Source organism: Panthera leo, chromosome A1 (genome assembly GCF_018350215.1).
Source record: "Panthera leo isolate Ple1 chromosome A1, P.leo_Ple1_pat1.1, whole genome shotgun sequence".
Classification (NCBI taxonomy): Eukaryota; Metazoa; Chordata; class Mammalia; order Carnivora; family Felidae; genus Panthera; species Panthera leo.
Window position 1 is genome coordinate 149,863,023 of NC_056679.1, and position 13,582 is coordinate 149,876,604.

The 13,582-nt window shown below is 33.3% G+C and overlaps 1 protein-coding gene across 1 annotated transcript in view; it reads left to right on the forward strand.

Moving 5' to 3' along the window:
* RASA1 (RAS p21 protein activator 1) overlaps positions 1-13,582 on the forward strand; it is a 115,232-nt gene that overhangs the window by 44,161 nt on the left and 57,489 nt on the right. The window contains exons 2-4 of the mRNA XM_042942920.1: positions 9,325-9,477; positions 10,745-10,880; positions 11,531-11,601. Coding sequence (XP_042798854.1) covers positions 9,325-9,477; positions 10,745-10,880; positions 11,531-11,601 — 360 coding nt within the window. The remainder of the gene's footprint in view (positions 1-9,324; positions 9,478-10,744; positions 10,881-11,530; positions 11,602-13,582) is intronic.

A 13,582-nucleotide genomic window follows, 5' to 3' on the forward strand; every position in this document is an offset into this window, starting at 1 on the left:
GGGGAGGGGCAGAGAGAGAGAGAGAGGGAGACACAGAATACGAAGAAGCCTACAGACTCTGATACGTCAGTCCAGAATCTGACATGGGTTGGAACCTGTGAACCTCGAGATCATGACCTGATCCGAAATTGGTTGCTCAACTGACTGAGCCATCCAGGTGTCCTGCTAATACATTTTAAACTGACATTTTGTGGATAGATTTCAGAGAGCTATTAATGTTTAATTTCTTTGTGCAAGAATGCCTTGAGACCAGATCTATTTATTTGAAGAGACAAGCTAAAAGGGTATAAATTTAAAACCAGTATGAGAAATAATTATTAGCTTGTGCCTTGCTCTCCTGCCTTTAACAAACGCCCTCTAAGGTATGTATCATTGCTCTGGCCATGGTACCTGGAAAACAGTTCTTTCTTTAGATAGTTACTATGGTTATGCTGTTGAGGGCCTTTTGGTTTCGTAATGAACTTGAAGAAATGTAAGATACCAGAGTGGAAAAAAAAATAGCTTTTTAAAAGTCAACGGATAGCTAATTCTCATTTCTAGATAAGCAATAGACAAATGTTAAGTTTGATAATGATGAACATACTTCAAAACTTAAACCTCTTTTTCTTTTTTGACTTTCTCTAAATTCTGTATCTCTCTCTCAAAGATAGACTGGAGCCTTTTGTGGTGGCCTTTGAATGCCATGTTGAATAGTTTGTCCCTCATTTGCTAATGGATAGCCATTTGTAGACTTCTAAGTTATTAGAGTAAAATGATTAAGCCTATGGTTTAGGAAGAGCCTACCAGGAAGATGGATCTTCCCACAGTTGTAGGAAGAACAGTGTGAGAAGAAAAGAGGGCTTGGAGTATTCGAGGAGGGAATGGAAAACTGGAGAATAATTTGTATATTGCAACTCCAGTGATGTTGATGTGATCTACAGATTGGCACTAGTTTTATGGCTAGAGTGATAGGAAGGAATCAAAGTTGGTTTTGAAGTTTTGAGTCTGAATGTTAGGAAGGATGCTGGTGCCATTAACAGTATAGAGAAGCAAGAGGAAGAGGTGTGTGTGTGTTTGTGCATATGTGTTGGTAAGGGTTATTGCTAATTTTTTAGGTTTGGCTGTATTGACCTTATGTTGAAGATTTTAGGTACTTGTTAGGCCTGATGCTTAGGAAGAAAACGAGCTTTAGTGAGAAGAATTTGGGAATCATTCTCATAGTAGTTACAGTTTGAGCTGGCACGGAAGGACTGATATTTCCATGAGTAAGAACAAATAAAGAATAGAAAATTCTGAGGGAAAAAAAATTCATGGGAAGTGCTTCTGGAATGACCTTTGGCTACATAATCTTTCCACCCCCCCCCTTTTTTTTTTTTAAAGTTACATAGGAAAAACTCCTTGAGAAAGTGCAGAGAGAGAGGTGCTTACAATGTAGTAGGTGCTTTAAAAATGCTTGAGTGAATAAACGTAATTTGGTTGGGAGATAGGGGTTTGAGCTGTGGTATAATGGTATAATGCCCCCCATAGGGTTATTGCTGGGACCAGATTATAAAGATTTTTTTAAGGTTATTTATTTATATTTAGAAAGAGAGAGAGAACAGGGAGGGGCAGAGAGAGAGGGAGAGAGAATCCCATGCAGGCTCTGTGCTGTTGTTAGTAGTTTCACCAACCATGAGATCATGACCTGAGCTGAGATCAAGAGTTGGACACTTAACTGACTGAGCCACCCAGGTGCCCTGGCACCAGATTAGAGAATAAATTTTAGGAAATCTTGAACTTTTAAAATGTTCTTTGAGATACATTTCTGTTTGAGGAACTGAAAGACGTTCAGCAAGTAAGGTTTAAGTCTAGTCTAATTTGAAAGCATATATTTATTTCCATTTTTTTTTTCTGATAAGAATTAGATTTGTAAGGAATATTTTGAAAGTTTGAAGTATTCTCCTGTTTTTATATCTCTATATAACCATTTTTGGCCTGTACTTTTCCCTCTGCCTGTGACATCTTTGTCACCTTCTCAGTCTCTTGCTTTTTCTGAATCAGTTGCTACTCATCTTTTAAGTTTCCATTTGACCATCAGTTTTTGTTTTTTTTTTTTTTTTCCGGAAGTGTATACTAAAATCCTAACACTGATGTTTTACTCCGTGCCCACATATTCTAGTACTTACTGGACCAGATATCAGTTGCTTGGTTTGTCTATATTCTCCACAAGATCATAAATTTCTCTGTCATGGTGTTCGGTGGTGTTCTCCCATGTAGCACAATGCTTGGCCGTAGTTTGTTGGAGATGGAGAAGGCAATGTTAGACTAAAGTTTGCTTTTAACCTTCAGATTCAGTATTTTAAAGATATATCTTAAAGGTTAAGAAATGTTTTAGTTGCAATAGGTAGCCACTGAATCATCATTACCTTCAAAGTTTTAGACTGAACATTGTGAAAATTGGAGAAACAATGTTTCCTTTTACATAAAGGATTGCTTTAAGGTGGTTTACAACTATGTTGCCTCAAGGTATTGGACCAGGGGGCCACAAGTTATTTCCTTGCCCTGTTTTCCTACCATTATGACCCTATAGTTGTTAAGGTTCTAAGAAAAACTCAGCTGCAAGAATTGAGAGTTTTTGAGGCATGAAATTACATAGATATAACTGATTGAGCTTGGAGGCAGGAATTGATGTTAGCCTCCTACTAGTAGGTATTAGGTATTGTGCTTTTTATGTTTGTTTTCTTCCTCCTTTCCTTGTCTTTCTTTTTTCTTCTCTTCTCTTCTCTTCTCTTCTCTTCTCTCTCTCTCTCCCCCTCCCTCCCTCCCTCCCTCCCTCCCTCCCTCCTTCCCTCTCTCTCTCTCTCTCTCTTAAAACATGTTTGATTAGTTCAGAACATTTTTAGAGACAGTGTGGCTTTTTCTACTCTTCATTGTCTGTTATCTACGGTGATGGGAGTTAAGGGTAATGAGAATGAGGCTATCTTGATTGAGTGCCTTTTAATATATACACTTTTGTCTATGTAAGCATTATGTTGATACCCACCTTTCATATGTTAGTTGTTCAGCAGACTGAATTTTTGGATGAGTAGATCACATGGTAGTGCTTTTCTTTAGAAATAGTTCCAAGAATTAAAACTCTTTTTACCCTGTAAGTATGTACTTGGAGCAAAATGAAATAGAATTTCTGCCCTTGGTTTGAGCTAATTTGGCTTGAGGTATATAACTAAATACACCCACACATGTTATTTGCCTGAACACAAATATACTCAAGATACCTAGCACATAAGGATAAACATTACATATACCTAACATATACATAAACATTTTCCCTCAAGTTTAAGTGATACATTTAGTCTGGGCAGGTATACTAAACCTGTTACGTCTAGTGGTTGTTCAAATGAATTTACTCATGACCAAATTTTACTCCCTCTGCATAGTGATATGAAAAAAGAGACCAAATAAAGTCACTTGGTATAAAGCAAAATTACTTTCTCATTCACTTTAAAAAGTAGGTTTCTTTTCCTTCATCAGCTCAGACTTGGTGACTATAAGAATTCTGTTGAAAGGAAATATGAGGGCTTTAGGAGATGTATATAAGTTTTATTAAATTTTTTGTTAGTATCTTACCATCTTGAAATAACTGATTTAATTTTAGGAAGGACAAAACATGTATAAGAAAATCTGATTAGCATCTTTGAGAATTACAGAAAAACTTTAGGAGTTTGTGGTATGATCAGGCACACAGAATCCCAAGTGATGTAGGTGACAGAAGAGATTTCTTGGCAATTGGATATCTGCATACGTATTTCTCTGTAAGAACTTGGTGCCTGTCAGTGATATAATTAAGAGGAAGAGCATAGTGGAAAGTAAAAGTGATCTGGGAACTTCAGTTTAGTTTCCTTTTTAGAAGAAGGAAGTCTGTTGATGGTGACACTATTTAATTGTTTTCTAGTAGTAAAACAGTTTCCATTTAGGCTTGTCAAGTTAGTTTTAAGTAACTGTATAGTTTGAATGAAGTGTCCATATTCAGACCAGCTGGTTTTCTCGTTGCATAGGAAAATTGTATTATTTTTCCTGGTCAGGAGAGACCAACTAAAGAGCACAAAGGCCCCTGTAAGACCCCTCAAAAGTCCTCCTCCAGTGTACAACGTGAGTCTATAAAAATAATTCATGTCATTCCAAATTTGAAGGTAAAGTAATTCCTGCAGCTTGTCCAACTTGTCTCTTTTATGGTTGACTTTTTAAATATATAGTATCATCTTGGGTGTTAGATATTTTGGATAAACTGATTATGTAGTTTCTAATAAAAGGATATCAAGGGACTCTGTATCTGCCTGTTCATTTCTCAACTTTAAGAAACGAAACAAACAGGGCACCAGGGCAGCTCAGTCAGTTAAGTGTCTGACTTCAGCCCAGGTCATGATCTCATGGCTTGTGAGTTTGAGCCCCTCATTGGGCTCTGTGCTGACAGCTCAGAGCCTGGAGCCTGCTTTGGATTCTGTGTCTGCCTCTCTCTCTGTCCCTCCCTGCTTGTGCTTTGTCTCTCTCTCTCTCAAAAATAAACATTAAAAAAAAAAAAAAAAAAAAAAGGAAACAAAACAAATGAACATAGGGCAGGGGATGGGGGTGGGGGAAGAGATCAAACCAACAGACAGACTCTTAACTATAGAGAACAAACTGATGATTGCCAGAGGGGAGGGGGGGAGGGGGGGAATGGGTTAAATGGGTGATGGGCATTAAGGAGGGCATTTGTGGTGATGAGCACTGGGTGTTATGTGTAACTGATGAATCACTAAGTTCTACTCCTGAAACAAAAACTACACCATATGTTAACTAACTGGAATTTAAATAAAAACTTGGGAAAAAGAATAGATTTCTTAAAAAAATTGCGAAGCTAGCTGAGAAAAAAATATTTACTTTTTAAATTTCCTGTTTTCCCTACGTCCTTAAAAAAAAGAGAGAGAGGGGTAATTTACTTTTAAATAGGAGAACATTAGATATTTTACTATTAAAGTGCTATATTAATAGGGAAATTTAAGTCATAGTATCAAATGCATACTGGCTTTGTCATCCCTCCAAAGAATAGATCCACTTGAGAAAGAATGGAGCTATCTGAGGCTGTTCCAGAGTTGCCAGGAGAAATGGAAGAATTTCTAGTTTATGAATACAATGGCACCTCCAGTCCCACTTAATGTATAGGGTTCAGAAAAGGAATTTTGGGGAAAGAAATTTCCTCTTAAAGATGATACTTTAGCAGAAACAAAGATTGGTTTCTTCTTTTCTCTACCCAAAATTAGCTGGAAGGTGAACAAAACTGGAAAATAGGAAGGTAATTGGGGCTTAGGTTATCTACAGACTAATCATCCATTATGCCACAGTCTTAAAATTAGAGATTTTCATTGATGAAATTTGTATTAATCTTGTAGTTTTTACATGTATATATAGTTTTATATGTATTAATTCATTTAACAATAATATCAAGCCAACCTCCTATGAAGTAGATAACTGTTATTATATGCCTTTTATAGAGGAGAAAACTGAGGCTCAGAAATTAAGTCATTTGCCCATATTTGTACAGCCAGGTGTCAAAGGTTCTATTCAAACAGAAGCACCATGGCTCCAGTCTTTATTTAATCATTATGCAATTATAGCCTGTGTAGCAGTTTTTCATTTTTATATATTTTTAGAGGAATTTAGGACAAATACTTAATTTATTCTAAGGTTGAGATGGAGATTGTTTCCCATATTTCACAAATGATGGTAAAGGGGTGCAAAATGGAGAGGCTGGACTTGACCCTAGTCATGGACGTTTCTGGTAAGTCTTCATCTCACCACTTGGTTTCATCTCTTTTGAAGACATTTAGGAAACGTCAGTGTAGCCATCCTTCTTTCAGCTCTGTCATACTAAATTATTTTCATATTCTTTTTAGACCTAGTTAGCAATCCTCAAAGATCAGAACTTTCTTATTATGGACAATAAAGAAGAAATTTTCGTCACATTTTTTCCAACATTATGGTTTATGATTTGACACTTCTTCCTTTATTTAACAAATGCTTTTAAAATTAATATTACTCTGTGCCACGTACATTCTCTGAGTAAAAATTGCCATAAATGTAATAAGCACAGTAATAAATTTACCTTAGATAATGCCACCCATAGATACTTGGTAATTTCCTGTTACACTCAGAAAGAATATCCTCATATCCAATACAACACCAGTTAATACTTAGGTGTTCGAGATACTCTAGCCTCAGTTGCATTTCTTGTATTTGGTGTTTTTTTTTAACTTCTTTGAAAACAATCACCAACCAGCAAAACTACTCTTAACAAGGTACAAGACTTTGATTGTAAATGAATAGTGGGGATGATTAAAGAGATTTTTTCATTTCCTTGTAATGTTACTGTAACTGTGTACAGTTAGGAAGTGTAGCATTTTTGTTAAATTGAATCTTAAACTAATGTCTACTAGGGACCTATCTCCTGTAGGAGAGTGTCATATCTTTGGTATGGGGGTGTGTTTTGAGAAGCCATATTCCACATTATTTTTTATATAAAATGAATTTTACTACAAATTTCAGAAAGTTAAAGTATTTTCAGCATTTTTTTTTTTTTTCTCCTGGGGTTAAATAGAATCTGAAATGATCCTCTGTGAGAAATTGCCAACCTAAGTATTCTGAATCTCCTGATAGGTGAAATTTTTATGTTTATCAAAAAGGTCCTGGGTTCAAAAGGGGTTGAAAGACACTGTTTTAAAGACCCAAGGACTACTGCTCATTAGATATAGTAATTTAGGTCCTATAACTCTGTGAAGTATTTCAGTCAAATCCTATCACGCTGGATTTGTGATCTACTTATAAAATATTTGTTTTAGCTACATGTCATGATGCTATCTGCAATTATAATACAATTATTATTTTACCTAGTATGATACTGATTTTTTTTGACTTCCAGGTTTTTACAGTTTAATTAAAGTCGTTTTTATGCTTCAATAGTAGCTTTAAAATTGTTGTGCAGATATATTTAAAATATTGTTATGATACACCTTGATAATTTGAAATAAATAATAAAGATAATTCAAGAAAGTCTAAGTTTTGATTAAGATAATTCTTTTTTTTTTTTTTTTTTTTTTTTTTTTTTTTTTTTGTAGAACAGCCAGAGATTTTTAACCGTGGAATTTCAAAACTTTTAAAAAAGGATCAGACTCAACTACATGTGTGCTCATCCAGCCTATTACTGGATAACCTAATTTGTAATCATAATCAATAATTGACAGGTGTTTTTTTTACTATAGTTGACACACAATGTTGTATTACTTTCAGGTGTACAACATAGTGATTTGACAAGTTTATGTATTATGCTATGTTCACTACAAATGTAGGTACCATCTGTCATCATACATTGCTATTACAGTATCATTGACTGTTATGCTGTGATTTTTGTTCCTGTGACTCATTCCATAAATGGAAGTCTGTATCTCCCACTCTTCTTCACCCATTTTGTTTATTCATTTACAAATAAAAATAAAAAAAATACATGTTTTACATCATGTATTTGAAGCTTAATGAGCTTTTGGCATAAAGGGAATTAGTAATATTCAAGAAACAAAGCTATTTATTTAGAGTAATGTCTGTCTTAAACTGAATACCTGTGTTAATTCCAGAATCTGACAGCATAGAGGTAAAAACTAAAGATAACATATATATCTTTTATATATCAGTAAAGGATTTTATTCAAGTATTATAAATTAGTAATTGTGTGACACCTCATGGCCTTGTGTATCATCTCATGGTGGGTTCAAAGATGAAAGATTAAATACAGCTTTTTAATCTTGATATTTTGGGTAAAACATAAGAGAAATTTCACAAATGTAACACACATAAAAGAGGGATTTTCCTTAAAATTGTTTTTAATTTTTGTCTGTTCAGTGAATAAATCTGCTCTGTGGTATAGCTACACTGCTTTAGGTAATGTACCAGTTTCATATTCTAAGGACATGTTACATGTATTTTCACAACTAAATAAATTTCTACATAAATTTTGTCCTGATCATGTATGGTTAAATTTTAACTCCTCAGGGAACTTTTAATCATCAATAGTCTAAACTTTTTAGATTAAAAAAAAAAAAAAGCTGAAAGTTAAATTTACTTATTGATAGCCTCTAAGATAAAGAAGATTAGAATTATAGAAGAATGCAGTGTTGATTGGTCTTTCCCTTCTCCTCTAAACTAGCAGCTTTTTTTCCTAATAGGTTAAAATGAAGCTCCATGATTTTTTTCATTGCTTTATTTTAATTTTATGTACAGACTTCAATAAAATGGGTTGGTTTTTAGAAGAAAACTGAAAATTCTTTTGAGAATTTTTTTTTTTTTCATATAAACTAATGAGTCAAGAACAGTAAGTTTTCATTATAGCAAGTTTACAAAAGCAGTCCTAGGACTATAATAGTTTTGACTGTTGACTTACGGCCAGATATTAAATGTATCACTGGGATGTGAATGTTTTATTGTCTTCCTCTGAGTGTCCAAGATAAGATTACAAGTACGAAGGTTGTACCATGGCCATGTGAAAATTCCAGTATGTTTCTAAGTATTCTTCTGTTTATATCAGTCCACGAGACTTTTTTATAGGCATAAATTGGTAGCATGGATGATGCTACAGTCATTTGTTTAGATTATCTGGTAATATAGTTAGGTAGAATATATTTAAATTGAGAGTAGGAAAGTTAAAGGAACAGTGGTGTTATTTATTTTCCACATGTTTGTTGAATACATTTGAGGAATTAAGATCAGATGTGTGCTTATGGAGTAGATGATCTTAAGAACAAGGGGAATAATCAGCTTCATGTTGAAATGGGGAATTAGAGTAGTAGTCTTTAGATAGTATCATTCTGTTTTCCTGTTGTACGGCACAGACATAAAGGGAATAAAGTTTTATTTTCTTACTGGATCTTTGTGCCTTGTTATATCAAATCTTGGTTCCTCAGTATATAGAGAGGTAGTAAATTAGTTGTTACCATTTGTCCATCTTACTCTTATTTTTCTGAATTAAGATTTGATTGTAATAAGTGTTTGTATCTTGACCAGGTAGACAATCCTGGAGGTAGAGAGATGGGCAGAAATGGAAGCGATTCGTATGTGAGATGATTAGTCCTGAGCTTATAGAACAAATTAAAAACTGAATAAATGAACTTTTTTGAGAGACAGAAAGTTAATAATGGAGTTAAAATTGGAATAACCGGTTCATAGTAAAAGGTAAATGTTTAAGTTACATGTAGGTATTTAAAACCTCTAGTAGTATGTTTTTCAACTACTAATAATAATGTTCTGATTGCTATTTGCATTCTAATCTCACCTTTTTCCTCTTAGGTGGTATCATGGAAAACTTGACAGAACTATAGCAGAAGAGCGCCTCAGGCAGGCAGGGAAGTCCGGCAGCTACCTTATAAGAGAGAGTGATCGGAGGCCAGGCTCCTTTGTACTTTCATTCCTTAGCCACACAAACGTTGTCAACCATTTTAGGTAAGTCTTTATTTCTCTTGGGAGACTGTATAATACAGTGATTTTTCTGTAGTGTTCTTAAATATACTTGCTTTAATAAAAGTGAATGATTCGGCAATATTTAAATGATGGGAAAGTGATTTGTTTTCAGTTAAGTGATTGAAACGGATGATTATAGAGTAGATATTATTGAATGCTTGCATTTTTTGTTTAAAAACAGATTACTGGGCATTACTATGCTAATCTCAAATATAATTATCACTTTTAAAGTATAAAGAATTATAAAGAAACTTTGGTAAAGCAGAAATAAAGAACAATATATTTTTAAATACAGAGTAACCACATTGAGGAAACAGTATTTAAAGAGTCAAGGTGTGTGCCCTTTAATTTATTTTACTTCATTGTTCTGAAATTCTTTGTAATCATTCATGTCAGTTAAAGGTATACAGATTTTTAAGCACAGATATCAAAGTCTGTATAAATATATGTACCTATATTGTCTTTAATTTTATTTTTATGGCAGACATTGGGAAAAAAGTCATATAGTGCCTATACCATTAACTGATAAAATGGTTGTATACCCTTGACTTTTAGATTTTATTTATTTATTTATTTATTTATTTATTTATTTATTTATTTATTTTTAAGTTTATTTATGAGAGACAGTGACAGCATGAACAGGGGAAGAACAGAGAGAGAGAGAGAGAGAGAGAGAGGAGTAGAGAGAGAATCCCAAGCAGGCTCTGGGCTGTTAGTGCACAGCCCAACTCTAGGCTTGATCTCACATATTGACTGAGTGAGCCACCCAGGCGCCCCAATTTTTAGATTTTAAAATGAGTTTTCAAAGTACTTTATACCACACATAGAATGTGAAATTATTATAATAATTCTCTATAAATAAATGTAAATAGTTCTCTATAAATATTTGAAGAGTATATAAAGCTACTTTTAGCCAGATAAAACTTATTAAAATTGCTATTCAGTCTTAAATATAAAAGGTGAGCAGAGGTATCTATAGTTAGATTTATATTTATTGCAGTAAATTATGTAATGGGTTTATAAGTCAGATAAATATTTTGTATCAAGTATATACATATATGTTTTTAGAAGAAATAACCTCAAGTAAATTTGCATTGGTGAAAATATGAATAAGTGATACTTTAAAACAGGATGTAGATAAAAGAGTATGAGAATTAGAGATTTAGCATTTCTAAATTTAGAAATTGGTCTCCACATTGGCTCTAAAGATTTTTTTATACTGTATTTTTTTTTTTTCCTGTACAAATAGGATTATTGCTATGTGTGGCGATTACTACATTGGTGGAAGACGTTTTTCTTCACTGTCAGACCTAATAGGTTATTACAGTCATGTTTCCTGTTTGCTTAAAGGAGAAAAATTGCTTTATCCAGTTGCACCACCAGAGGCAAGTAAAACTTGAATAAAATATTTTTCAAAAATTTATTACTTCACTTTACTAATGAGGTTAGCTCTTGTTCAGTTTTTTATGGTGTTTATTATAATTCAAGAAATACCATATTGAATTTTAATTCTGTCGTATTAGCAAAACTGCCACCTTCTTTAAAAAAATAAAATAATTTTTCTGTAATTTTGTCTTTACGTTTCTAAATTTTTTTTTTTTTTTTTTTTTTATAATACTGTATGGTGATAGCTTAACAAATATTTTTAAAGGGTTGAGGAGGAATCACTGATCGTATAGGGCTAATCCTGAAGTTGCCGTAAGATTCTGAAATGCCTTCTACTTCATTAGAAAAAGGTTAATTTATATTTTCTGCGTAGTTCATTTAAAATTAAATGGTTACTCCTATTACTTGATACAAACATTGGTTATACAGTTAAAAGAATTTGTAAAAAAGCAGCAACAGAAACAAGACCAGCATTTCTAGGCTTTAGGTATTTATAGCCTGAGTAAAAAATAGTTTGACTGATCCTGTGGTGTTCATAATGTGGATTTTTGTTGGTTTTAACTTTATGTGGACATAACCTGATTTGACTTTGACATGAAGAGATTATCTATTGTAAATCTTTTTTTTTTTTTTTTTTTATGATTTCTAGCCAGTAGAAGATAGAAGGCGTGTTCGAGCCATTCTACCTTACACAAAAGTTCCAGACACTGATGAAATAAGGTATTTTATAATGTATTCTCATTTATAGGCATTTGAAACAGGCATTTGACACACTTGGAAAACATTGCTCTTGGACTAGGAAGGTTTTGGAATTTGAGGAAATAGCATTGTAGCAGGATGAAGGTACCTTTAATATTGAGTTCATTGTTCCTGTACTCTTGTGTTTGGCTTATTTGTTCAGAATATGGATTTGGATCAGAGTGGCCACAGTGAAGATGACAGAAATAATTCAGCTTTTATTAGACTATCTCTGACAAAGTAAGGATAATTGTTATATTCTGTACTCTCCTTTAATTTTTATTACTACATGGCATTTATATCTTAACTGTAATTTGTACTTAAATGATGACCAAACTTCTATTTTACATGATGGGTGAATAGTTTAAGTGTGGCATAGAACTACAGAACGTGATAATCTTTAAAAATTATTTTTATATAATTTGATTTATATATAATTTGTTTTATTATTTTTACATAAACTGATTTGTTATATAATTTGATAATTATCAAATATTCAGTGTCTTTCTGTAAGCTCTTTAACTTTACAATAGAAAATTTATTTCTTGCTGGCAAAATGTTTACTGATTCTGAGTATACAGCTTCTCACTGAAATCAACAGCAGCATTTAAAATACAGCGATAACTTTGGGGCATAGTGAAATTTCTAAAAATAGGATAATTTAAAAAAGACTCAAGTATCTGGAATTTCAAAATAAGGATTCCATTTTTATATGATTGTCCACAAAATAACTTCTCATTTAGTTTTTATTGGCGTACCTTTATTTGTGATCTAAGCGGGAAAAGCAAATGAACGAAAACGAAGGAAGGAAATGTATACAATAATGAAGAACAATGGTGAACTACAAATTCAGGAAGTTTGGATAACTTGTAAATTCCCAGTGAATCATCTAGAACAGCAGTGCTCAAAGTGTGATCCATGTAACTTCGAGGATCCTTGAGATCCCTTTAGAGGGTTCACAAGAACCAAACTGCTTTCTTAATAAGACTAAGATAAAATATACCCTTTCCACTGTGACATACATGTACACTGATGGTACATGAGCAACGAGCAGAGCTGTAAATCTATTAGGACCTTAGGACAGATTAAGGCAGGGGCACCATAGTGTATGGTGTTCTTCACTGCCACACACTTAGAGGTAAAAAGTATCAACCAGTGTCCTCTAAGGTTTTTCTTGGTGCAACTACAAAATGTATTTTATTAAATCTCAACCCTTTTAATATTCTGTATGATGACTATCTTTTTAATCTTCTCTGTGATGAAAACTGGTGTGATGAAATGGGAAGTATGCACAAAGTGCCTTGGCTGCATGAGTGGAGCATTGAGTTGAGAGCTGAGGTAGCTTCTGCTTTTGTGTATACCACATATACTTAATAGAATGACTGACAGGCAAACTATGGTTATTCAGACTAGAGGATTTGACTTTTCTTTTCTTCTTTTTCTTTCTTTTTTTTTTTTTTTTTTTTTTTGTTTTTTTTGGTAAAGTGAGTGTTTTATGTTACTTCAGGGGAAATAACTGGCAGTATTTATTGCCAATGAGAAAATTTGAGCTTGGAATAAAAAAATGAGGATTTTAGAAACCCTGTATCTCCCATCAGGAGTTTGACAGCTTCCTAAATATAAATAGTTCATGATTTTTCTGATGAGATTGGTGGTGATATTAAAAAATGTGATGTTTTGCTTGTGTAAAATGTATTTATGTCTGAAAGGTCTACATAGCTCAGTGAACCAATATTTTCTAAATGAACAATGCACGCTGTTAAAGAATTCTGCCTGGGTAAAGATCCATTCAGAGTGCAAGATGGACAAATACATTTTACTGGAATGGGATGCAGAAAGTTCTTGCTGCAGTTTTAGAGTCCACATTACAACTAACCTTCGAGTACCACTTGCTGAGCTTTTGATGTTACATCATAGAATATCTATAATTATGCAATCTCAAAGGCTATTAAAATACCCCTTT